The sequence below is a fragment of the Cricetulus griseus genome, chromosome 2 (assembly GCF_003668045.3).
Source record: "Cricetulus griseus strain 17A/GY chromosome 2, alternate assembly CriGri-PICRH-1.0, whole genome shotgun sequence".
NCBI classification, from domain to species: domain Eukaryota; kingdom Metazoa; phylum Chordata; class Mammalia; order Rodentia; family Cricetidae; genus Cricetulus; species Cricetulus griseus.
In genome coordinates, this window is record NC_048595.1 from 376718789 (window position 1) to 376746310 (window position 27522).

At 42.1% G+C, this 27522-nt stretch overlaps 1 protein-coding gene across 1 annotated transcript in view; it reads right to left on the reverse strand.

The window, feature by feature from the left end:
* Positions 1-11511: 11511 nt before the first annotated feature.
* The window catches only part of Dmc1 (DNA meiotic recombinase 1), a 44321-nt gene continuing 28310 nt past the window's right edge, over positions 11512-27522 (reverse strand). The window contains exons 9-14 of the mRNA XM_035438808.1: positions 26771-26862; positions 26259-26332; positions 26028-26142; positions 24969-25029; positions 14523-14639; positions 11512-11702 (exon numbers count right to left, since the gene is read on the reverse strand). Of these exons, the coding sequence (XP_035294699.1) occupies positions 11633-11702; positions 14523-14639; positions 24969-25029; positions 26028-26142; positions 26259-26332; positions 26771-26862 (529 nt within the window). The 3' untranslated portion in view covers positions 11512-11632. The remainder of the gene's footprint in view (positions 11703-14522; positions 14640-24968; positions 25030-26027; positions 26143-26258; positions 26333-26770; positions 26863-27522) is intronic.

A 27522-nucleotide genomic window follows, 5' to 3' on the forward strand; every position in this document is an offset into this window, starting at 1 on the left:
GGATGCGTCGCGCCGCTCTCTTTACCCGGCCACAGCTCAACAGGGTTAAAAGACGCCCTGTGTTTCCCTCAGTAACGTGCGTTTCCCGAACAGACTTTTGTCACCGTTCCTGCTGGGCGCAGTTGGCGCGCTCACACAGAGGCCACCCTTCCTGAGGTGGGCGCCGATGGCCTCGCTCGGTTCCGCGACTGCAGAAACCCAGTCGGGGGAAGGCAGGCCAGGCTAGGCTGCGGGCGCCTCCCAACTCCCAGATTACTTTCTTTTGCTTGCCATCCCTGCGCACTGCCAAGCCACACAAGCTTGGCCATATTTGATTTACAGAATTGTGAATCTGCTGCGTCCTTGATACCTCTGGTCTTATTTCTACAGATGCGGAGAAGGGAGTCTGTCAGCTTGGAGGCTGTGTTGTCGTCTCCTGTTCTGAGTGTTGCCCAGATTATTGGAAAGCCAGGAAAGTAAAGGAGCCTCATTTGTCACTTCAGCCATAGATTGAGAAAGTCGTGGAGAGCCAGGCTTTGTGCTAGTTGCCTGAATGCTTGGGGAACCAACATATTCCTTGGCTCAGAATTTGTAGAGAGGGAGTCAGATGACCAATGTTTGTTAGACAGTTGCTAACTTGGAAAAAGAAAATGGAGGGATGGGGGGGTGGAGGCCATAGAAAAGTGGGCAAGTGCTTGTGTTGTGCCAGGTTTGCAGAGCCCAGAGACTAACCCAAGGAGTCAACATTCTGATGCAAAAGCAAAAGGTTTCTTTTTATTTCAAGCTGGCCACCTAGGATCTCACTGCATGGGGGGTGGGGGGGTGCAAATGAGATCCCAACAAGCCAAAAAGAGAAGCTTTTAAAGGGGCAGACCATAAGGTTGAAGGCCACAAATTACAGTTTCCATGGTTACTTAAGGTCATGCAAAGTACAGTTAGTCAGTAACTATACATTTTAAGGGAGGTACATTTGAGTGAAATAAGACAGGGCATGGGCCTGCAGGGTTACAGGGTCACAGAGTCACAGGGTCGGTCTGTATGACCAGCAATTAGCAAAGGAATGCTGACAGGAGTGGTAGACAGTTACCTCTCCTTCTCTGAGAGCAGGGGATCAGGTGCCAGCCATGACACTCCTGATTTAAGGAGTTAAATTTTCCTTTATCATTAGCCGTTCCCTTTTCAGGGCCTAAGTTTTTAAACTTTTATTAATTTGAATTTTTGGTCCCTCACTTGCTAATCATGACTGAAGCCCTGGATTCATAGCATAGCACCCTCAACAAATAGACAACCTAGGCAGTGGTGGTGCACACCTTTAGTCCCAGCACTCAGGAGGCAGAGGCAGGCAGATCTCTGTGAGTTGGAGACCAGCCTGGTCTATAGAGAGAGTTTCCAGTACAGCCTCCAAAGCCACAGAGAAACCCTGTCTCGAAAAACAGAACAAAACAAAACAAAACAGAAAAGCTCAGTTGGACTGGGCTGGAGAGATGGCTCAGAGGTTAGGAGCACTGACTGCTTTAGAGTTTATGAGTTCAATTCCCAACAACCACGTGGTGGCTCACAACCATCTGCAATGAGATCTAGTGCCCTCTTCTGTCATGCAGGCATACATGCAGACAAGACACTGCATACATAATAAATCTTTTTTAAAGAATGGCTCAGTAGGCAGGGCAGTGTTGATGCAAGCCTTTAATCTCAGCACTTGGGAGGCAGAGGTAGGCAGATCTCTGAGTTTGGGGCCAGCCTGGTCTATAGAGCAAGTTCCACGACATCCAGAGATACACAGAGAAACCCTGTCTTGGAAAAAATTAAATAATTTTTTAAAAGCTAGTTCAACAAATGCATATATATATACACATATACATATGTGTATATATTTTAATTTTAAAATATACTGTGTGTGGAGCCAGGTGTGGTGGTACATGCCTTTAATCCCACTACTCTGCCAGAGAAAGGTGGATTTCTGAGTTCAAAGCTAGGCTGGTTTGCATAGTTAGTTTCAGAGCTACACAGAGAAACTCTGTCTGGAAAAACAAAACAAAAAAGTAATAATAAAAAAACTTTTAAATTACTGTATTGTGCATTTTTGCACATGAAAGCAGTGCCTGCAAAGGCCAGAAGAGGGCACCAGATCCCCTGGAGCTGGAGTTACAGAGTTGAGAGTTGCCTGAGTGGATGCTGGGAACTGAACTCTGGTCTTCTGGAAGAATGATACCCACTTTAGACCAATGAGACATCTGTCCCGTGCCAACATTTTGCAAACATAGAATTCCACTAGAAAAAGAAGTCAGAGACCAAGGAATCTCATTTAGAGACAAATCAAATTCTTGGAATTAGTGAAAATATATCTAGCTCAATCTACCTCCCCACCCATGCCTTGAAAATCTAGGAAATAACAGTTGTGTGCTCACACTGTTCAAGGCATATGCTAAGAGTTTTCACTATTTTAGTCCCTCTGTTAATTCAATAAAACAATAGAGATCTCTTACAGGGGTGCTGGGAAAGCCAGAGGAATATCATTCAGGGTAGTGTCTCATGTACAATATTCAACAACTTTTAGCTGCTACTGTAAGACCCCTGGGCGGAGTCAAAAGCTTGATGAAAACAGCAAGAGGTTTTATTGCAGTTGTTTAACCAGCTAACCCCATCTTAGCTCAGGCCTTTCCGGCAGATGGCTAGGAAAGACAGCTCGAAGCATCTGCATAGAGAGATCTTATAGGGCAGCGTAAGGGGAGTGTCTAGGGGTACGCACAGGCTCAGGATTGGTGTGCCTCCAGGCTTGGAGGGTTTGCTCTGTGTTGATTGGTCAACTGGTTGTTATGGCACAGGGCGGTTGCTATGCTCTGCGCATCATTGCTGTGCACTTGTCTGTAAAGCACACCCAGAGCCGTAAAGCATAGCACTACCAGCTAACTTCTGATTGGTTCCTTGCCACAAGGCAGGCATCTGACCTCCTAGTGACCAAGGAAAGGTCAGGCAAGCACGTGCTAGGCTGTTACGGCTGCTGAAATGGGGAGCTGATCCCTTCACTACCATCTGTCCACTTTATGTTTGAGAAGGTCCAGAAGGTTGTACATAGCTGGTCTAGAATCACACAGTTAGTACATTGAATTGTAAGGTGCTGTCTTAGTTAGGATTTCTATTGCTACAATGAAACACCAAGGCTAAAAAGCAAGTTGGGTAGGAGTGTTTATTCATCTTATACTTCCTCATTGCTGTTCATCACTAAAGGAAGTAAGGGCAGGAACTCAAAAAGGGCAGGGACTTGGAGGCAGGAGCTGATGCAGAGACCTAGGAGGAGTGCTGCTTACCTGTCAGGGCCCAAAAAATATCGATTATAAAGATTTGGGATGGAAACCTCAGCTCTATTTCCAGAAGCCTGAGTCTCCCATTGTCTTTCAGATGTTCAGCTAATTACCTGATGGCTTGTCCTCAGTGGAGAATGTCTCCTAGTTTGCATAACAGACCTAGGCCCTGAGTGTGCCCATACCTGTTCTGGGAGTTTTGTTTACATGCCTAGGGACTGTTTAGGTGTGTCCCTAGGGTTAAAAGAATTTTTTGATATCAGCTTTATACATGATAGTAGATGCCTTCTTCAGTCATTCCCACTGTTGGAAAGCTATTTAAGAGGATGCTTGAATAAACTGGAGATTCCAGTTTCCAGCATGGACTGAGAGCCCTCCTGAGATGACAAGATGTGTCTGTGTCTCGTCCTTAACGCCTTGGGGTAGCTAGGAGTTTCCCCAGATCCACACACCCCTACTCAGGGATGGACCCAAGGCTGTTCAGATGGCTCCGATTACAGCCCCAGAGATATCAGTCCAGAACAGATGGCTTCTATAGTGTGGGACTGATACAAGCCGACCCTGGCACTTGCTTAACCTTTTTTTTTTTTTTTTTTTTTTTTTCGAGACAGGGTTTCTCTGTGGCTTTGGAGGCTGTCCTGGAACTAGCTCTTGTAGACCAGGCTGGTCTCGAACTCACAGAGATCTGCCTGCCTCTGCCTCCCGAGGGCTGGGACTAAAGGCGTGCGCCACCAATGTCCGGCTTGTTTAACCTTTCTTATAGAACCCAGGACTACCAACCTAGGGACAGCACCACCCCAATGATCTGGGCCCTCCCCCATTGATCACTAAATGATGCATTACAGCTGGATCTCATAGAAGCATTTCCTCAACTGAGGTTCCTTCCTCTCTGATGACTCTAGCTTGTGTCATGTTGACACAAAACTAGCCAGTACAGGTGCTCAGCAGCGGCTCTGGTCTCTGCACTGTAGATGCCTGTGGCTCTCCCAAGTGATGACCCTGTCTCTAGACACTGCCCATTGTCTCCAACAGGACATGCCAATCTAGAAGCAAAGCTCAGGAATCCAGTCCATCTTGCAGTGGGATCACAGGCTGGTTTCAACCATTTTTCTCTTGTTTGCCTCTACAAACTCTCCCTACTTTTGCTGGTATTAATTCTTTTTGTTTTATTAAAACAGCAAAATCCATACTCAGACAAATTTCAACCACTAGAAGACATGTTCTTTTTTGTCAGATTTGAAAGTGGTAAGTTTTATTGTTGAGCTATTTTTGCTGTGAGCTGAGGACATTGTGTATGAACATTCTATCTGGTTTCTACAATTCATTGTTAAATTCACCTAGGTGTGAAACACAGTGGTTCTCTTTTCTGTCTTTGAGACTTGCATGGGTTTTCTAATAAGCTGCTTCCTTATCTGAAAGGTTGAGAATATGGATAAACTTAAGTTGACAGTGACCCGAAGCAGATGCCATCAAATGGTAGCAAATGAAGGACGAATGAGGAGAATAGTTTCTGGGAATCAAGTCTTAGAGCTTGGATATGACTGGGCCATTAGTCAACAATGCACCATCCCATTTAGCAATGACAGAACTTTAATTCACTGTGGGCTTTGTCATGGATAGTGTAAGTGACAAATGCAGAGACACAGAGAAAAGAAAACAAAGTAGTTGGTAACATCTTCATGTGAATTGGGGTGATTGAAGCAGGAAGGTAAGGAGCTCCAGGCTAGCTAGCATGAGATCCATTGTTTAAAAAAAAAACACAAACTCTCTCTCTCTTCCTCCCTCCCTCCCTCCCTCCCTCTCTGTCTCTGTCTCTGTCTCTGTCTCTCTCTCTCTCACACACACACATACACACACACACACACACACAGAGAGAGAGAGAGAGAGAGAGAGAGAGAGAGAGAGAGAGAGAGAGCTGAGGATGTAGCTCAATGGTAGAGCGCTTACCTAGCAAGTGCAAAGCCCTGGTAGAGTGCTTGTCTAGAATGTGAAGTCATCACAGAAGAATTTAAAACTTGAAAGGGGGGAAAAAACCAACAACTCCAGTTCCATGTTCTCAGCAAGATGGTAGGAAGGCAAGGTTCTAAGTAGTTTTATTGTATGTGTATGGGCTTCCTCTGCTTCCTACAATAATTAGCCACTCAATCCTTGGACTTCAAATATACATGAACTTATGCAGTACTCTACTTAGTTTCAGCTGTCATAGACATCTCTGGTCTAAAGATATTAACTGGAAAATTCCAGAGATAAACCATAAGTTTTACTGGTTTATTTTTATGTTATGTGTCTGAGGGTCTTGCCTGCATGTACGTATATGTGCCACAAGTGTGAAGGCCAGAAGAGGAGTCAGATCAGCCATTGTGCCTGGCCATATGGGTGTGAGCAACTTCTCCAAGCCAGAAGCTCTGCAAGATAAATGCTCCATTCCTGCAAAGGGCCCAGCTAGTACAAGGAGCTGCACTCTGGGGACTTCAGGCACTCTTGTTGCAGCCACACCATCTCCTGGGCTACTGGGAGACCGGCAGAAGTTTTCTAAGTGTGTGCCAACTCTCTTGGACCCAAGCTCTGGCAAAGAGTAGACTGGGTTAGATCACTGAGAGATTGTCACTGCAAAACAAGGTCCCAGCCTCTAGACCATCTCTGCCAAGTCCTCTGGGTACAGGAGGCTGTTTTAGACCCTCCAATCAGACCACTCACCCACTGGCTATGCAGCTGCGGAAGCAGCTGTTTTTTCTGCCTCCTTTTTGGTTTTTCGAGACAGGGTTTCTCTATTGCTTTGGAGCCTGTCCTGGTACTTGCTCTGTAGACCATGCTGGCTGGCCTGGAACTCAGAGATCCGCCTGCCTCTGCTTTCCGAGAGCCGGAATTAAAGGCTTAAGCCGCCAACAACTCAACTTGTTTCCTTCCAAGAGGAGGCCCTCCAGATGCTGTAGAATGTGCTGGTAAAACCGCTACAGCCATCTTTTGACCAGGCCTAGAGATTAGAGACAATAAAACCAGGGCAGAAAGGATGGAGAGATAATGACACCGGCCCTTGACCTAAAACCAATTGATTTCTGGGCTTCTTATGAAAGATGGTACATTTCCCATTAAAAAAACAAACAAACAAACAAACAAAAATGTTAAGAAGCCTCACAGTTGTGGTACATGTTATGATAATATCCATGACAGGCGAGGGTGACCGAGGCAGAGGGACAAATGTGCCAGTCAGAGCTTAAGTGAGAAGTTTTATTAGAAGGGGAAAAGAGAGAAAACAGACACACAGAGGACAGAAGAGAAGAGGGAGACAGGAAAAGCCCAGTCTGCCTCTGCTGAAGAGCAGGAATGAGAGCGTAAGTGGGTGGGGTTTTTTCTTTTAAAGGGGTCCTTTGCATCTGCATGCAGACTAAGCAACCATGGAACCCTGGGCTGGCCAGGGCCTGAGTGCATTCTGCCGGGTGACAGGGGCAGGCCAGCATAATGCCTGAATCCTTACAGTGCATGCCTTTAATCCCAGCACTCTGGAGGAAGAAGCAGATGGATCTCTACGAGTTCAAGACCAGCCTGGTCACAAAGAGAGTTCCAGGACAGGCAGAGCTGTTACACAGAGAAACCCTGTCTGGGGGACAGGTGGGGGCGGGGCAAAGAAACCCAAAACAAACAAACCCTACTTAAGAATTTTGCCCTAATCTACAAGTAAAGGGAGTAGGGCACTCTTTCCCAACAGCACAAATCAGAAGTGATTTAAAAGTATGCACAATGCACTCTGTATTTATCATGGAAGTGTTGAGAGATTTGTGCAGCTCAATGCTTATCCCATACCATTCTTTGAGCCAGCAAGATGACTAAGTGGATAAAGGTGCTTGCCTCCACATTTTGACAATCAGACTTCATCCCAGCATGGAACATGGCAACTCAAAAAGTGTCCTCAGATTTACACACACACACACACACACAGTTATAGAAAAATAATACAAGTCTGTTTCCTCCTTAATAACAGGACACTGCTGGGCGTTGGTGGCTTATGCCTTTAATCCCAGCACTCAGGAGGCAGAGGCAAGGTGGATCTGTGTGAGTTCTAGGCCAGCCTGATCTACAAAGTGAATTCCAGAACAACCTCTAAAGCAATACAGAGAACCCCTGTCTTGAAAAGACCAAAACAAAAGGACACACTTCTGTATGTCAGCTGGGCCTCCTGCTGTCCAGGACAAAAGGCAGTATTGTGTGATCTTCTTTGCAGATAAATATGGTTAATGAGATGTAAAGGCTAGACTGTGTCGGAAGGCTAGGAGCTTCCTAGGAGCTGACTCAGCTTAGAGAAACCTTTCTTTTGCCCCCACCCCTCTCCATCTTTCTTCACCTACTTTGAACTCCCATCCTTTGTCTTTGGTGGAGTGCTGAGATGGTCAGAACCTGGCCCTTGAGGAGGAACCGGAACTATCAGCCAGGTGTCCCTGGCTGCCTAGCCTCAACCACCCTGTCTTTTAGTCTTTTTTTTTTTTTTTTTTTTTGAGACAGGGTTTCTCTGTGGCTTTGGAGGCTGTCCTGGAACTAGCTCTTATAGACCAGGCTGGTCTCGAACTCACAGAGATCCACCTGCCTCTGCCCCCGAGTGCTGGGATTACAGGCATGCGCCACCACCGCCTGGCTAGTCTTTTTTTTTTTTTTTTTTTTAAAACAGGGTTCTCTCCATGTAACAGCCTTAGCTGTCCTGACTCGATCTGTAGATGAGGCTGGCCTAGAACTCATAGAGATCCACGTAGAGTGCTGGGATGAAAGATGTATGCCACGACAACACCTGGCCCTTTTTTTTTTTTTTTTTTTTTTTAAAACAGTCTTGTATAGCCCAAGCTATCATGGAATTTGTGATCCTGCCTCAGCTTCCCAAAAGCTGGGATTACAAGTTTTCATGCCTGGCTCTAATGTTTCTTTTCTGTGTGAGAGAAATAAGTCTGGACTTTGTATAAGACATCATTTGGGGGTTTTCTCTTCTATTCAGTCAAGTAAAACTCTAACTAATAGACTAATAATAGTCTCTTCAACAACTTTCTGTTTAATGTATTGCTGCTGCAGCAGAGAAGACTATGGAGAGTGAATCTTGAGATTGTTAGGCCCACTTGAAAATGTTAGACCAGTCCTGTTGGCTGGCCTTCTTCTAGTGCCTGGAAATAGCACTGGGGATGTCACCCATGCCTGGACTGGGGCTCTAGATGACAAGTACTAGGCTCCAATTCTTGCTAACTGAAGCACAGGGGAGCTTGTCAGAAGGACACAAAGGGTCATTGGTGAAAGGTTCAGGCTTTCATGCTGATGGGCTCTACCTCTTTAAGAGACAGACCCCGTCCCCTGACAATAGTCAGGGCACGCACAGGAAAAGGTGCTACATCATCACCACATCACCCGCCACACATTATGGCCTGCATGAGGACTCTGGGCATGTGTGGAACCTCAGTGCACATGAACAGTCTTCCCTTTAAAAGTTCCAACTTCCCTGCTGCTTGCTCTCTTTACTCTCTGCTTCTGCTTCACTCTCTCTTCTCCCACCTACATGCGCTCTCTGCCTCTCTATGGCAACCGGCCATGGCGGTCAGCCATTACCCCTGCTCCTCTTCTTAGTCTCCCTACTCTGCCGGGCATGTAATAAACTAGTCAATATGTCTCATCTTGCCTTCTTCCTCTTTTTCTTCAAAAACATAACAATTGGGTTGGCAGGAGGCTGGAGCACCAGCTTGAGAATGGATGCAGTTTGAACATGCTACAGTCAGGAGGCAGAGACCTCTAGCCTAGCAACAGGAATAGCCTGCTCTGGCCATGTGCACTGCCGCTGATCTGCTGTCACTGTATCTAGGTACCTCTAACTCATGCTCTTAACCTTGGCACTGCCACTCAGTGTCCTACTCCCACAATAGACTACATGAGCTATTAAGAGAAGTGACCTTATTTTTGTGCCAGGATACCCCTGGGTAGCCTTGGCTAGCCTGGAATTTGCTAGATAGACTAGACTGGCCTCCAACTCACAGACATCAGACTGCCTCTGCCATCTAAGACTAAAGGCTAGAGACAATAAATTTTTTTGCTTAACAACTCCTCTGGTTTCAGTGTGTGGTACTTTGCTTTGTTTATTTTTTCAGTGTGCTGAGAATCAAACCCAGTACTTTTGAGGTGGGTGTTCTTCCACGGAGCTATATACTCCAGCCAATCTGTAGTACATTGTCAGGGCAGCCTTAGCAAATCATATAATGATCTTTTCAGATGGAAGAGCTGAGCTTCACACTTCTCCATTCCTTGATGACAGCCGTATCCCTCCCTCCCTCAGCTAGAGAACATTGTCAACAGTCACCTTTGACTGTCTCTGTGCTTTCTTTATAGCTCATTTTACACCAAATCTAATGCCTAGTCTTTAAGGGCCCTGAGCATAATAGGCAAGTGCTCTACTTACTGAGCTATATCCCAGCCTAGTCTCATATCATCATCTCAGTTGGATCATTGTAACTCTTCCACTGTCTCCCTCATGCACAAGCCTACTATCTTCAGAGCTTTAATATTTGCATAGTAAAATAATTCATTTAAATGATTTTGCAGACTATAGAAAATCTGCTCTTAGGGCTGGAGAGATGGCTCAGAGGTTAAGAGCACTGGCTGCTCTTCCAGAGGTCCTGAGTTCAATTCCCAGCAACCATATGGTGGCTCACAACCATCTGTAATGAGATCTGGTGACCTCTTCTGGCCTGCAGGGATACATGCAGGCAGAACACTGTATACATGAAAGAAAGAAAAGGAAGGAAGGAAGGAAGGAAGGAAGGAAGGAAGGAAGGAAGGAAGGAAGGTAGGTAGGAAGGAAGGAAGGAAGGAAGGAAGGAAGGAAGGAAGGAAGGAAGGAAGGAAGGAAACCTGCTCTTAGGTGCTTTTGCTCCTACTTTATTCAGAGGGTTCTGCCTCCCAGGCCCCATGTGCTGAGTGCTTTCTGCTGCCAGTCGGTCTCCTCTTGGCCCCAGGGAACCCTCAGGTCTTTGTGGTCTGTGTTTGACCTTTCCTTCCCAACATTAGGACTGCATTCTAAGAGTCAATCCAAGGTCTCACCATTTGCTCTCTCATTTTGCTGAACATTATTCCCTTCCCCAGTGTGCTGCTTCTTGAGGCAGGAGCTACACCTTTCTATTAGCATGTAGCATCTGAGAACTAGCCAGCAAATGACTGAAGAATCAAAAACCTTTTGTAGCAAGTACTTCACTTTCTGGATTTTCATATATGTTAATATAATATAAAAGATCATCTGTAATGATTATATATTACTATTTTAATTTCTAGATATTCTCATACTTTAAAAACTAGATTTTATTTCAGACAATCACACACACACACACAAATCCAATGTTCTTTCACAAATTCTGAGGGCTCTGTTCTAGATTTTACATTTAAATTAGCTCTAAAATTTTAAAACATTTCGAATTTTCTACCCAAAATATAAAAACGTGCTTCTTTTTGGATTGAATGTCATATAGCCCAGGCTAGTCTTGAATTCACTATGTAGCTAAAGCTGCCTAGGTCTCCCAAATATTGATTACAAGTGTGCACCACCCATGCCCAATTATCATAATGCATTTTTTAAAAAGTCATTTTAACTTGACAAATCAAATGACTTAAAAGCTGGCTTCTAGCCAGGCGTTGGTGGCGCACACCTTTAATCCCAGCACTCGGGAGGCATAGGCAGGCGGATCTCTGTGAGTTCGAGACCGGCCTGGTCTATAAGAGCTAGTTCCAGGACAGCCTCCAAAGCCACAGAGAAACCTGTCTCGAAAAAAGAAAAAAAAGAAAAAAAAAAGTTGGCTTCTTAATGTTTCTCTTCTGTTGCTATAAGACGAATGTGCAGGCTGCCAGTGTGAGGACAAACAGCTCCTTGATGTACTCTAAACATTCCCCCTTACACATCTCCCTCTGGGAAACAGCATCCAGTTCCATAGGTCATTGGTACTGTGTGGCAGCAAATGCTGGATGGGAAGTCTGGGAGAGTGGGGCACCTCTGAGCTCCTTGACTCTCTGTGTGCACAATGGCTCACTTTGAAAGACAGATGGAAGGGCATTGAGTACCCCTTCCCATACCTGACAGGCACATGTATGTATATGTGTCTATCAAGTAATTCAAGAATATGTATGCATATTTCTGAATCAACACACGGTGTATATATAGTTGGTTACATATCAGGCTGGAACTTTTAAGATAAATATAAGCTTTAAATCTCTTTTTCTGGCTTTCCTTTAATAACACATGGGGAAAAAAAACCAAACTTATTTCAAGATGTAAATTTAAGACTGCTTTTCCATTTCTCCAGCTCCTAATAAGCACCAAGAAGCAATCTGTACCAATTTCCCACCTACTCCTTGGCATCCCCGATTCCTCCAGCAGTTATTGCGAAGGTGGCTTCATTTTCAGGCATCTCAGGGCTACAGAATACAAGGGAACAGAAGTTTATAAAAAGCTCTGTTTCTATAAATACTGTGCACATGTCACAGTCATCACGTTCCCATCAGTCTGAGTCTTCAGAGACACTGCAGCACTGGTACAGCTAAATGTAGACTCCAGAGCTTACCTAGCAGTGTTATCAACCCTCGCAAACATTTGTTAAACAACTCTATATAAAGTTTTGAATGTCAAGAAAGATTACCCCCAAACTTGGAAACAGGCAAATCAGGATAAACCTGGGTGTTCTTTCAGGGTAGTTTGAGGCCTGTGGTGCAGATCCTGTGAGGCTTGTCTGACTCCTTAGGAGTACACCTTTCTACAAGCTCTGCTAACATGGTGGAGGGTGTCTGTAAAAGGCTTTGAGATAAACTAGGAAAGTCCTAAGCACCTGCAATGGAAAGGCAGTTGTCTAGCACATCCTTCCCTTCAGTTACCTAGTTCTGTAAGAGTTATATTCTGAGTTGTCATTAACTGCAAGTAGTGCAATTCTACTTGTTCACAGAAATATAAATTGTGAAGGTGGAATACCATTGACTACTGAACTATAGATATTGATTCTTTTATTTTTTTCAAGACAGGGTTTCTCTGCAGCTTTGGAGCCTGTCCTGGAACTTTCTCTGTAGACCAGGCTGGCCTCAAACTCACAGAGTTCTGCCTGCCTCTACCTCCTGAGTGCTGGGATTAAAGGCATGCACCACCACTACCTGGCAATATTGGCCCATTTTTGATCAATTGATTCATTTTGCATTCCCTTTTTGACTAACAAATATGTGGTACTTTGAGTTTTCTTTTGATTTAGTTATAAAACCCTATAATGTGACTTAAAGGTCTTTGACATGGGCCGGTGAGAAGGCTATGAGATGAGTGTGTGTGCAGGCAGGCTTGCCAGCTATGTGAAAGCTGACATTAGGTATCTGTCCCTACCTCATTCTTTTAAATTATTTTTTTAATTTTATGTTCTTTTTTTTGTCATTGGTGTCAGATCCCTTGAAACTGGAATTTCAGACAGTTGTGAGCTGCCATGTAGATGCTGGGAATTGAACCCAGGTCCTTTGGAAGAACAGTCAGTGCTCTTAACCACTGAGCCATCTCTCCAGCCCCTTCACCTCATTTTTAAAGACAGGGTGTTTCCTAAATCTAGGGTACTCTATTTCAGTCATACTTGCTCAGCAACCCCTAGAGTTCTCGAGTTCCCATAGTGCTGTCATTAGATACATACATCATACCCAGCTCATAGGTGAGTACTACTGAGGCTCCTCCAAACTCAGGTCCTCATGATTGTGCAGCAAGCTCTGTACCCACTGAACTATCTCCCCATCCTGAAGAACACAACATTTGATCAAAGACTTGAAATAGATGAGAAAGATGATCAGGCAAAGGCCTATGTGGGGAGGGTTATTCCAGGCAGAGGGAACAAGGTGGCAGCATGCAGTGCCTTCACTGGAGGGTCACAAGTTTAAGGCCAGCCTTGGCTATAATAGCAAAATCTTGCCTGAAAAAAAGGGGGTAAGGGTATGAAAGGTCAGTTGGTGGAGCTCTTGTCTCACACTGCTTGCAGCCCTGGCTTCAGTCCCCAGCATTTCATGAAACCAGGTGTGATGGCATATCTGCAATTTTTCAGCACTCAGGAGGAGAAGGGAGGAAGATCAGAAGCTCAAGATCATCTTTGGCTATATAGAGATTTTGAGGACAGCCCGGGCTACACAAAACCGTGTCTCAAAAACAAAAACATGTGAGGTGGAAGCACAGGGCAAGGGAGGATCAAGGAGTGGGTGTAAGGTCATTCATGGGGCTGGAGAGCTGGCTCAGAGATTCAGGGCACTTATTGCTTATGAGGAGCTGGTTCACTTCCCAGCACCATGAACACCATGAACACCCCCACACACAGCAGCTCACATCTATTTGTAAGTTTCTAGAGTTCTGATGCCCTCTTTTGGCCTCCATCAGTACCAGGGATGCACATGCATAGACATACATTCAGGCAAACAATCATACACACATACAATAAAAATAAAAATTTAAAAAGCCATTCATAGAGTGCTGTGTAAATGGCTACAGAAACTTGGGTTTGGTCCTAAGTTATGGGAAGCCTGACAGGGCAGCAAGTGCTCTCAATTGCTGAGCTACCTCTTCAGCCCCTAGTTTTGATATCTTAAGTGCTGATCTAGTTTTGCTATTTTGATATAAGATGTACATCTGTTTGTTTGTTTACAACAGGGTCACACTCTCTAGGCCAGGCTCACCCACCTGGAATTCACTGGGCTGGTCTTACATTAGCAGTAATCCTCCTGTCTCAGCTTCCAAGTGCTGAGATTACGATCATGAGCCACCACACCTGCTCTGAATCAAGTTTATGGAAGCTTGACATGATTAACCTTGCTGACAATTCACTGTTCTGATTCCTTATTGAATTTGCAAGGCTGAAACAACCTTGTGGGCCAGTAAGAATGGCCGGAGCTGTTTACCTTAAAGATCTTTCTGTAAGAGGCCTGAATGAGACATGCAAATGACTGAATAGGTAGCTTAAATTCATTCATTTGTAGATGGGCTTTGGTGGTGCAGGCCTTTAATCCCAGAACTCGGGAGGCAGAGGCAGGTGGATCTCTGTGAGTTCGAGACTAGCCTGGTCTACAAGAGCTAGTTCCAGGACAACCTCCAAAGTCACAGAGAAACCCTGTCTCAAAAACAAAAACAAACAAACAAAAAGTTCATTTGTTAATTCAATGGATAGTCTCTCAGGGCTAGCAATTCTGTTTAAAGGCATGTGAACAGGATCTGAAGAAGAATAAAGAAGTATATACCTGTCATAAATCTTGGCAATCCTCAATTCTCCTCTTCCCTTCCGCAAGCTTATTCTTGTTGTTGAAGCATGAGCCAGAATGTGTCCACCAATGGGTTTCTTGGGATCTGCCTGGAAACTGAATCAATAAAACATTTCTTCAGACTTCATTTGGATATATAGTGATATTTCCAAGGAAGCAGCAGCCTCTGTGAGTGGAATGGCAGGGAGGAAATAGGTGTGTATTCTTTGTGTGTATGTAAGCATTTCAGAGGTCAACCTCAGGTGTGCCTTTTTTGTCTTGGAAAAAAACTCCTTATAAACTACAAATACTGGATTGATTTATTCACTAACTCTTTTATCAGAAATACTTATTTGTTTTTATTTTTTGGGGGTAGTGGTGGTGGTGGCTTTGAGATGGTGTTTCTTTGTGTAGCCCTGGCTGTCCTGGAACTCACTCTAGAGACCAGGCTGGCCTCAAATTCACAGAGATCCACCTCTCTCGGAGGTACTAAAATAGTACCTCCATGTACCAGGCACTATTTTAGTCTGATGAATAAGAATTATCTAAGCTAGGTAGATGAAAGACTAAGGCAGGAGGACTGAAAGTTCAAGGCAAGCCTGGGCTACATGGTGAAACCTTATCTCTAAGTAGGTAAGTAAATAAACTGATAAACTTTCTCCTTGAGGCTTTGTAAAAAAGTAAATTGTGAACTCTCCCTCCCCTCTTCCTCTGTGATGCTGTGGATGGAACTCAGGGCCTCACACATACCAGGCAAGTATTTTACTATTGAGCTACATTCCCATTCGAGAGAGCCTTTCTTGTTCATAAGTTTTATGGTGGATTCCTTCAATGTTGTACAAGTTACGAATGTGCAGTGAAAACAATCTTGAAATATTTTTGTTGTTGCCCAAAGTTTATTTCTATAAATATGGATATTTAAGGAGTAAGGTCTTAAAAGCTGGGTGCAGTGGTATGTGCCCATACTCTTAGTGCTGAAGAGGTGGAGGGTTCCTAGAGTTTGCTGGTTGACCAGTATAGCTGAATTGGCAAGCTCCAGGTTCAGTTAGTGACCGTGTCCCAAAACTGAGGTAGAAAGCAACAGAGGAAGACACCTGATGTCAATCTCTGGCCTGCACATACATGTGCAACATCAATGCATACATACAAGAATAATTACACACACACAAAAAGGTAAGCTCTTATCTATGTCTAGTCATGGTGATTCAAAAATCATATTATGACAGAAAAGAAGTTACAAATACTATTGGTATTCATCTTGAGAGATACCTGGGAACTAACATTCCCATTTCTAAGGCAGGGTTTCTCTGTGGCTTTTGAGGCTGTCCTGGAATTAGCTCTTGTAGACCAGGCTGGTCTCGAACTCACAGAGATCCTCCTGCCTCTGCCTCCCTAGTGCTGGGATCAAAGGTGTACACCAACACCACTGGCTAAGATAGTATTCTTGAGCCAGGTGTGATGATGCTCACCTTTAATCCTAGCACTCAGGAGGAGGAGCCAAGTAGATCTATAAATTCAAGGTCTACATAGTGAGACCCTGTCTGAAAACAAAAACAAAACAAACAAAAAGCCCAGCCAATTAGACAAAATAAATAGATGGTGTTTGTGAGAGTTCTTCATTAGAAAAGACACAAAAAATACCTCTTGGAAATTCAGTAATTTATGAATGTAACATCATGTTTTACAATAAGCTTTCACCATTTATTTTAGCACCAGTCAATAAATCTTGTCTAAATTAATCATTTGCAATGTTGCAAAACAAGGTGATTTTACTTTAAACCAAGGCAATGCTTCTATTAGGTGCATATATTTTCAAAGTGAAAATTTCTTCAAAAAACAGAAGTTTGGGGCTAGAGAGATGGCTCAGCAGTTAAGAGCACTGCCTGCTCTTCCAAAGGTCCTGAGTTCAATTCCCAGCAACCACATGTTGGCTCACAACCATCTGTAATGAGATTTGGTGCCGAACACTGTACACATAATAAATAAATAAATCTTTAAAAAAAACCCAGAAGTTTATTTAATTGTTTTGAAGTTACGTGTATGTGGGTATGTGCACATGGGTGCAGTTGTCCATGTAGGCAAGCGGTGTCAGATTCCCTGCAGCTGGAGTTACATGCAGTTGTGAACCACATGAAGTGTGTGCTGAGATCCGAAGCCAGATTTAATAGTTATTAACAATTTGGATTAAAAATTGGATTCTGCTAGAGGTCTATATTTAGGGAGATTTCACTCACTGGTCACATGAACTTTGAATGTAGTTACATTTTCTTTATCAGACTAGTCCTTTGTCTTTTTGCTGAGTCTTATAAGCTAGCTTTATGTTCCCCCTGAGAGAAGAATTCTCTAATCCAATCACACCTATGCTTAAAGGCTGAGGGCCATGAACAGTGGTCATTTCACTATAATAATGAGTGTATCCCTGAAAACATGCTAGTTTTCCCTCTGGCAGGCACAGGTCTGATGTGTTGTATGGTTTATGAGCTTTTGAATTAGACTTGAGTTCAAAGTCTGCTTGTCAGCTCTGTGACCTCAGGAAAACTGTTTAACCATTCTGTTTCTGACTTTTCATGGTAAATAATAATGGTACCAACTTGTAGGACAACTGTAAGAATAAGATGAAATAATTCAGGCAAAGTGTTAGCCTAGAGACTACAGCTATTATTTATCTGTTTTCCTATTATTGACTCAAACATTTACTACCTACTTACTTTACCCAGTTTCTTTCATAGTAAAATGAGGGGGAAAGGTGAACTCCTGAACTTTTAGGACTATTGCAAGGACTCAAGATACTAAGAATAACTCATTGGGAGCCACTGTGTACTAGGAACCATGGCTGATCATTGTGACACATTAGCTCTACCCTGACAGCAAACTTATCATATAAGATATCCTCAATAAATTGCTTATTATTTAACTAAACAGTTCAATTTAAATAATCATTTTTCAACAAAACATAATCCAAGAAATTTTTCTCAGTGTCTGTACTTCCTGACTACTGCAGCATTCACAGTCTTGAGGTGACATACAAGAAGGTGGCATAGCACCCCGCATTCCTTCAGAGGGCTTTAATTTACATCTATTTCTGACCAAGTTAACAGCATCAGAAAGCCTCCCACGTGCTTCTTATAGTCTTTTACATTTTCTTCTCTCTTTTCCTCTTTTCTTGGGAGAATGAGGGAGGGTAGATACTAGGAACAAGGAGGAACTGAAAGAGATTTTCCCACTTTGGTTGAACAGGACATGTCTATCATTCTGATCATCCAACTCCAAATTAGCAGGGCTCATGAAGAATAGTTCTGAGATGAAATGGGATAGGATGGGAGAACACAGTGTGACTAAGAAACATCAACTTCTTTTCTTTCCTGTAGTTTTGTTGTGGTGGTGGTGTGAACCCAGAATTCTGTAAACCATGTGCCTATTGTTTGTTTTTTTTTTTTTTTTTTTGAGACAGGGTTTCTCTGTGAAGCTCTGGCCATCCTGGAACTTGCTATGTAGAACAGGCTGGCCTCAAACTCACAGTGATCCTCCTCCTTCTGCCTCCCAAATGCACCCCTCCATGGTCTCTGCATCAGCTCCTGCCTTCAGGTTCCTGAGTTTCTTTGAGTTGCTGTCCTGACTTCCTTCAGTGATAGAATATGATGTGGAACTGTAGGAGAAATGAGGCCTTTTCTCCCCAGACTTGCTTTGGTCATGGTGTTTCTTCACAGCAATCGAAATCCTAACTAAGACACTAGGCAAATACTCTACTACTAATTTACATCTCCCTGTTCAAGGTGAAGTACTTGCTACAAAAGGTTATTGATTCTCCATTCAGTCATTTGCTGGCTAGTTCTCAGATGCTACATGCTAATAGACAAGGTGTAGCTCCTGCCTCAAGAAGCAGCACACTGGGGAAGGGAATAATGTTAAGCAAAATGAGAGAGCAAATGGTGAGACCTTGGATTGACTCTTAGAATGCAGTCCTAATGTTGGGACATCAATTTCAAAGTCAAAGACCTATGGAGCTCAAATCCTGACTTCATTAGTTTTAGCTGTATAATTGGGCAAACACCAAATAGTCTGAGCTGCCTACTTTTAAAAATTAAGTATATACATAATAACATCTTAAATTCTGGTCAGACTTTAGATCCAGGAGCATGGGCTAGAGCAAGTCAAAGGGACAATGGGACTCTTGGTGCTTTTAATTTGCAGGGTCAAGGTGAAAATCTGAGAAGGAGTCCATTGAGAAGATAAAGGCTGAATAAAACAGAATGAGAAGACTTTAAAATGAGGGAAACGTGGAAAGGAAAAAGTACAGCCAAAAGAGAATTTTCTTTTTCTTTTCTTTTTTTTGGGGGGGTTTTTGAGACAGGGTTTCTCTGTGTAGCTTTGGAGCCTATCTGGCACTTGCTCTGGAGACCAGGCTGGCCTCAAACTCACAGAGATACGCCTGCCTCTGCCTCCGAGTGCTGGGATTAAAGGTGTGTGCCACCAACACCCGGCCAAAAGAGAATTTTCAAAAGAAGAGTTGGTTTATTAAAAAGAGTATGGCCAGGCATGGTGGAGCAGGTTTTTAACACTCAGGAGGCAGAGGCAGACAGGCCTGAGTTTGAGGCCAGCCTGGTCTACATAGTGAGTTCTAGTCTAGTCAGGGCTACATAGAGAAACTCCTAGCCAAAAAAAAAAAAAAAAAAAAAAGAGTTTAAGAAATTTTGTTAGCCAGGCATGGTGGCACACACTTTTAGTCCCAGCAGTCAGGAGGCAGAGGCAGACAGAACTCTGAGTTTGAGGCCAGCCTGGTCTATATAGCAAGTTCAGGACAGCCAGAGCTTTCTCAAAAAGAAGAAGAAAGAAAAAGAAAACAGGGAGGAGGAGGAAGCAGTAGTAGTTGTTGTTATTGAATAATATATCCATTTTTTCTATTTGCTCCCAAAATATGCACACATAAAAATTTAAAGTCTACACCCCCCTAATCTTTTGGAACTGGAATTCTTATTTCGTGGGGTAGGGTGGGAAAAAGTGCAACCAGATATTGAGACTAGCTTCATAGAAAACACAGGAAGGTAGAAGAGGGCTGAGTTCCATCAGGGTCACATGAGAATTATATAAGATTATGCAGAATGGATGGGGTTCAAATAATCTAAACATTGCATAAGAGCACTATGCTAGCGACCCTAAACATATTACTTCTTCATTTAAGCTGACAATATGAGTCATAGGTTGGCATGCTTAATGAATAAGTTATACATTCACAACACTCCAAATGTTCTGGATAGAAGTACATGGTGACATCATGGTGTCCCTTGCTGCTTATTTGCCCTGGTGTGCAGCTTCTCAGGCCCATCCTCTGACTTGTTATCTCTAGGATCCATCGACCGCATCATTGCAGCCCTAATGTCTGGATCTGTAGCCTTATCTAGGAGCTGCTGCTCTGCTGTATCATACAGCCACTGTTCGCCTCTATAATTTTGTTCTTTTTTAATAGGATGTGACATCAAGTATAATGCATGGGATACAAGCCTCAATTATTGTCAGTGTACTTGGGGATTCATACCAATTACAGTGATATTTCTCTGACAGGCTCCAGGAAAGCTGCAGCTTGGAGTTCCTCAACACCAAGAAACAAAGATATTTTATTTATGGGAGGGTTTCTAATAGTATTTGAAATCCTTTAGTTTAAAACTGTCCCCTTTTTTCATTCAGATGCGGTAATTTTGTGCTTTACATGAAGACATGTATTTAATCCGTACTGTTATAATTTAATATACTTCAGAACATACTAATTATAGTATAGCCTTGTTTCCTTACAGCTTGGCTAGGTGGAAGAAAATGTTTCACAGCAGACGTACCCAGCAAAAAATACTAGGCTTTGTTACCTTCACTGGCTCTCTGCTTAGCTTTCTTCATTATAAATCTCTCCATTCTGCCTCCCTCTCCAGTTATTTTCCTTTTTGTCACCTCTCAAGTTTCCCTTCATTGTCTTACAGGAGTAAATTCAAGATGCTTTTACTCTTTTTGAAACTTTTTACAAATACAAGAGAAAAGAACCTCTGTCTAACCTAATTTCCACTGATTTCTTTTCTCTTGTAACTCTAGAGTGACAGTTTTGGCCTCCTCAGTGTTCCCTCCCCACACCTGAAGAGAGAACAGTGCTCTTTAACTTGTACTGTTTTATCTGAATGCAACCCACTTCCTCCCTCTAAACCAATGAGTCATTTTCTCTTTTTAAAGCAAACCTTAAAAATCTTCCATTTCTCTTTAGTTTAAAATTAATCTCTTTGTGAAGTACTTCATGTCCTGTATACAAAAGATACTCCATAGAAAAAAGATTGCTTTAAACATTCGAGGACTACACTACAGATGATGGGATGTGGAACATACCAAGAATTTAAAATGCTGAGTTAAATATCAAAATAGGTATCATTTATCTTTCTTCTTTATGGAAACAAAGGCTTTTGTCTGTTTTGTTTGCTAATGAATTCTCAGAATCTTGTTACCTAGTAGATTTTCAATAAATATTTAAATTAATGAATGGTTGGGTCTCTCCTCAATCTTTTATTTATTTTTTGGAAGGGAGAGAAATTGAACCCAAGACTTCCCACATGCTAAGCACACATCCTCCCACTAAGCTATACTTTCAGTTCCCTCAGTATTTTAGCTTTATTTTTACTATTTATATAGCTGATATTTTCTATATTAGTTATTTCCTTTAACTAAGTAGAAAATACTCATAAAAGGTATGGAAAAGTGAGAGATAAATCAAAATGCAAAAGACGCAGCAGTTAGCTAAGGTAAGCTTTTAGATGCCTGAAGAGGGCTGGAGAAACAGCTCAATGGTGAAGAACACTGGGTGCTCTGGCAGAGGACCAGATTTAGTTCTCAGTGCCCACATGGTAGCTCACAACCACTTGTAACTCCAGTTCCAGAGAGCCTGGTGCCTTCTTTTGGCCCTATTAGACAACAAACATACATGTGTTGCACATACATACATGCAGGCACTCAAACAGATAAAGCAAATAAAAATAAATGAATAAAAATTTTTAATGCCTAAAGAGAAGCACATTTGCCAGGCATTAGTGGCATACACCTTTAATCCCAGCACTCAGGAGGCAGAGGCAGGTGGATCTCTGTGAGTTCAAGACCAGCCTGGTTTACAGTGCGAGTGCCAGGACAGGCTCCAAAGCAATACAGAGAAAGCTGTCTCGAAATTTAGAGAATTTGCACTAATATATCAAGTATCTGTTACTATCTATGCCTATGTCTCATTTTATATGCACCTAATAGAAGCATTGCCTTGGTTTAAAGTAAAATCACCTTGTTTTGCAACATTGGAGCAATGATTAATTTAGACAAGATTTATTGACTGGTACTAAAATAAATGGTGAAAGCTTATTGCAAAACATGATATTATATCATTTGAGTATCACCCATAAATTACTGAATTTCCAAGAGGTATTTTTTGTGTCTTTTCTAATGAAGAACTCTCACAAACACCATCTATTTATTTTGTCTAATTGGCTGGGCTTTTTGTTTTTGTTTTGTTTTTGTTTTCAGACAGGGTCTCACTATGTAGATAGAACCAGCTGGCCTTGAATTTATAGATCTACTTGGCTCCTCCTCCTGAGTGCTAGGATTAAAGGTGAGCATCATCACACCTGGCTCAAGAATACTATCTTAGCCAGTGGTGTTGGTGTACACCTTTGATCCCAGCACTAGGGAGGCAGAGGCAGGAGGATCTCTGTGAGTTCGAGACCAGCCTGGTCTACAAGAGCTAATTCCAGGACAGCCTCAAAAGCCACAGAGAAACCCTGCCTCAAACCACCGCCCCCCCCCTAAAAAAAAGAATAATATCTTAATGACATTGTCAAATTTAACATCTTGGGTTTTGGTTATTGTGGTTTTGTTTTTTGAGAAAGGATTTCACTATGTAGTTTTGCCTGGCCTGGAACTTGCAATGTAGACCAGGCTTAGTGAGAAAAACAATCAGGGTCAGCTAGGTGGCTCAGCAGATAAAGGCACTCGCCACAAAGCCTGACAGTTTAATACCCAGAAATACACACAGAGAAAGTGGAAGTTGGCTTCTGCAAGGTGGATGTCAGTGAGTTTGAGGCCAGCCCAGTCTACAAATCGAGTTCCAGGACAGCCGTAGCTATTACACAGAGAAACACTGACTTGAAAAACCAAAACCAACCAACCAACCAAAAACCTAAAAAATAAAAATAAAAATTAATCTTAAAAAAATTTAATCTAGCCAGGTGTTGATGGCACACACCTGTAGTCCCAGCACCCGGGAGGCAGAGGCAGGCGGATCTCTGTGAGTTTGAGACCAGCCTGGTCTACAAGAGCTAGTTCCAGGACAGCCTCCAAAGCCACAGAGAAATCCCGTCTCAAAAAACCAAAAACCACACACACACAAAAATTTAAACCAAATATCAGTATCATAAAAATCTAGCAAGTTTGAGGAGCTATTTTGATTAAAGGAGACTCAGAGATTCAGTTAGTACATGTAATTCATGCCCTCAGCTGAGAACAATGAACCACTTTACCACAACTATAAAGAACATTGTCAAAACTAGAGAAACTTGGATATTAGATGGCATTATTGTTGATGTTAAACAGCATGTGTTAATTGTTCTGTCCTTATGAAGGAGAATGTTCTTGGTTTTAGAAGACATATGCTGAAGTATTAAATGGTTAACTGTGTCTACAAATAATACTCAACAATCAGAAAAAAAGCAGAAAATTCTCAAATGGTTCACACACCCAAAATAGAATATACGTCAATGCATGTGTATATGAACATACATGACTGTGAGTATGTAGATAGACAAAAAAAGATTTCACAGATGTGTATGCTAACATGCATGAGAGAGAGAGAGAGAGAGAGAGAGAGAGAGAGAGAGAGAGAGAGAGAGAGAGAGAGAGGAAGGAAGGAGAGAAAGAGGGAGAGAGTGTGTGTATTGCAAGGATACAATGTCCACTGGAGAACCTAAAAGAAGGGTGTGTGTATGCACTCATTGTGCTAATCTGTAAATTTTCTCTGGTTAAAAAGTTTTCTGAGTCAAACAGAAAAGCTTTTGAAAGTCATTATAAACTCAGCGTTATTTGGCTGCTTATTCAGTCAAACATTCTGGATGGTGATAACAAACCTTTCTTTGAATTTTATGCTTTCACAATCTTATTTTAGCTTTCTTTGCTTTGCTATTCCTTGCCATCTTCCAGAGAGCCATTGTACTCTTATATGTGGGCAAATAATTCAGGAAATTCTGAATATGCTTTGTGCAACTGACATTGTTTCTATGAACAGTAGACTTCTCGTGTGTGTGTGTGTGTGTGTGTGTGTGTGTGTGTGTGTGTGTGTGTGTGTGTGTGTGTGTATCTCTTGTATATCTAATCAGAAGCCTAATTTTTGTTTTAGATATAGCAGTCTTTTAATGTTTCTGGAATGTATCTGCCTAGGATCACTTTCTTTTTTTAAAGATTTATTTATCTATTATGTACACAGTATTCTGCCTGAATGTATGTCTGTATGACAGAAGAGGACACTAGATCTCATTATGGATGGTTGTGAGCCACCATGTGGGTGCTGGAAATTGGACTCAGGACCTCAGGAAGAGGAACCAATGCTCTTAACCTCTGAGTCATCTCTCCAGCCCCCATTTTCTTTTTTGAGACAGGATTTCACTATGTAGCCGTAGATTTCCTGGAACTCACTCTGTAGATCTGGCTGTCCTCAAACTCAGAGAGATCCGTCTGTCTTTACCTCCCAAGTGCTGGGATTAAAGGCATACACTGCTACCACCATCCAGCTGATCATCTTTTTTTAAGATTTATTTTATGCGTACTAGTGTTTTGCTTGAATGTATGCATGTATGTGAACCATGTGCATACCCAGTGCTTGCAGAGGTCAGAAGGTACTGGGACTGGCATTATGGATAGTTGTGAGCCACCATGTAGGTGCTGGGACTCAAACCCAGGTCTTTGTAAGAGCAACAAGTGTTCTAAACTGATGAACCATCTCTCAAGCCCCTAAGATCTTTCTCTTATTGTCCTTTAATACTTTGTCTTATATCAAAGCAGAGCCCCTAGTACTGATTGTTGTTAAATTGTTTAACAATTTAAATTGTTAAAGCACTGCTTTAGTCTATAAAGAATACAGAAAAAATAGGTTCCAAATAACAAATGAACATTACATGCAGTTATGAAGTAACAGTGCACAGTGCAATAAAGTGATTTGAGATACTCCATGCCCATATCAAGGCTGATTATTATTGTTGTTGTTTTGAGATGAGGCTTTACAACATAGCCCAATCTGATTTTGAGTTCACCATCCTCTAGCTTTCATCTCCCAAGTTCAAGGATTACAGGCATGTGTTATCACACCCAGATAAGGTTGATTATTTCTAGGTGATTTTATTCTATACTCTAACTTTTTAATAATAATCTCTGTGAAATACAAGAGCTTACGTCATAGTTGCTCCTGGATCTGCAGTCATTTGATTGGTCACAAAAACAGCAACATTATATTCTGCATCAAAAAATAAAATTAAGAAACTAAGAGAAGGGCAATAAAAACACAAAGTTCATTGTTTAGATTTCAGTTTAGGTGGGGTGGTGGTGGTGGTGGTGGTGGTGGTGGTGGTGGTGGTGGTGGTGGTGGTGGTGCACACCTTTAATCCCAGCACTTGGGAGAGAGAGGCAAGTGGATCTCTGTGAGTTCCAGAACAGCCAGGTCTACACAGAGAAACCCTTGTCTTGAAAAATAAAACAAAAGGTAGATTTCAGTTTAGGAATCCCCATCCCCACCCCCACCCCTGCTGAGTCAGGGTTTCTCTGTGTAGCTCTGGAGCCTGTCTTGGCACTTGCTCTGTAGACCAGGCTGGCCTGAAACCCAAAACTCAAAGATCTGTCTGCCTCTGCCTCCCCAGTGCTGGGATTAAAAGCAAGCACCACCACTATCCAGTTTAAAACCAACCTCAAATGGTATTCTGTTTTTTATTTTTTTTCAAGACAAGATTTCTCTGTGTAGCCCTGGCTGGCCTGGAACTCACTACGTAGTCCAGACTGGTCTTGAATTCAGAGATCTTTCTGCTTCTGTCTCCAAAGTGCTAGGATTAAAGGCATGTGCCACCATGCTCAACTTCCTACTTTTTTTGTTTGTTTTTTGTTTTTCTAGATAGGGTTTCTCTGTGGCTTTGGAGGCTGCCCTGAAAATAGCTTTTGTAGACCAGGCTGGTCTGGAACTCTTAGAGATCCATCTGCCTCTGCCTCCCGAGGGCTGGGACTAAAGGCATGTGCCACCAACGCCCATCTCAGCTTCCTATTTTTTATCAGTAATAAAAAACACTTAAACTTATTGCTATTTATATTAGAATCAATTTTAGTTTAAATAATCATTTAAACTATGAAAGTAATTGAAAGTTATGTGTCTGACATCCTTCTGAGCTTCTCTGCAAACTATACTATAGCAAACATAGTCAATAAACAGATGCTATGTGACACTGCCATTTTATTTTAAAGATCTACCTTCTGAGATTTTTTGGAGTCGTGACAACATCTGGGCCAGTTTTTGCTGCCTTTCAGCCAATTCCCCACGGCCACTGAAATCCACTCGAAAAAGTGCCATTATTGAGTCAATGATCTGTGCAAGAGTAACATAAAACAAACATGCATTTTAAAATAGAAGGAAGATGACTAAACAGAATAGAAAAATATGGCAAATAGCTCTATCAGTGAACATTATTTAAAAGCTTGTACCAATAGTTTGAAAATGCCAGCCTCTTCGTGAAACTTGGCCGCTACATAATCAAGTAGTTCCATCTGATGTTCACCTGATGGGAAAGACAGAAAATGTTACAGAAGTCAGAAGCAGAGGTTAAGCTCATGTATGTGTTTTTGAGAGACAGGCAGAGTTCTTTTCTCCCAACTATACTAAGTAAGCATATTCTGCTTGAGCATATATGGCAAATGGTACCTTAGCAAGAATGTTGCTCCGGTTGGCTTTAGGTTAGTGGTAAACCACATGCCTAGTATGTCAATCCCAGCACCACAGGGGAAAATAACTGCTACTCTACACTTGAGAGACAACAAATAAAAAATTCGAGGTATTTGAGTACCTTGAAGACTTAACATGATATGTATGGACTAGTTTGCAGAAAATTTAAATAAAATAAGGAAACAGATGAAAATGTTGTATCATCAAATGATAAATTAGTGTTGTCAACCTTCCTATAACCCAAGCTTAAAATGCAACTGTACAGGGATCTTACTAGTATAGGCACGAGCATAGAGTACATTGTCCAGTACTGCATCATGGTCTACGTTGAAGCGATCAGCAATGTCACGAAGGCGATCTGGACGGCTAGAGTGTGCCAACATTAAGGATTCAATAAACCAATTCTAAAGAAAGTTTAGTTAGCTATACAAGGTAGTACTGACCGAGTAAAACAACTAAGATGTAACAATGTGTCTGCAGAAGCATTCTGGAAGCTAGTTGTCACTTAAGGACTGCCAGAACCCCTTTTCTATAAATGCTTCCAAACACCTTAGGTGATGGTAGGAGGTCACAGAGAATGGTAAAACAGAAATTAAATATTAAGTTTTAAAATAAATTTAGAAGCTAGTTGTAATGTCCTTATTTTACAAGGACACTGACAAAAGTGTTTTGGCAAATAATTTAGGATTATGCAGCAGAATAGTTAGAAAAACTAGAAACTAAGGTTTGTGAGTCTCTTTTGTTTGCAGCTCTATAAAAATAGATCTATTCTAGAACACCAGTGTCACTAAGTTATAATTCAAGTCACTTCAAACTCTTCATTGGCTCAAAATGAAATAGCTTCACATTCTACTAATAATGTGTGGCAAAAAAATTATAAATTTGATATCATGAAGGGTTAAAAGTAACCTCAAGGGTCTAAAAGAGACCTGATTTGATTAAGCAGGTTTTTGTTTTTGTCTTTTGTACACCTTCTAAAGAAGTTGGTAGCTTTCTGAAATTAGTAAATTCCTGTATACCCACAAA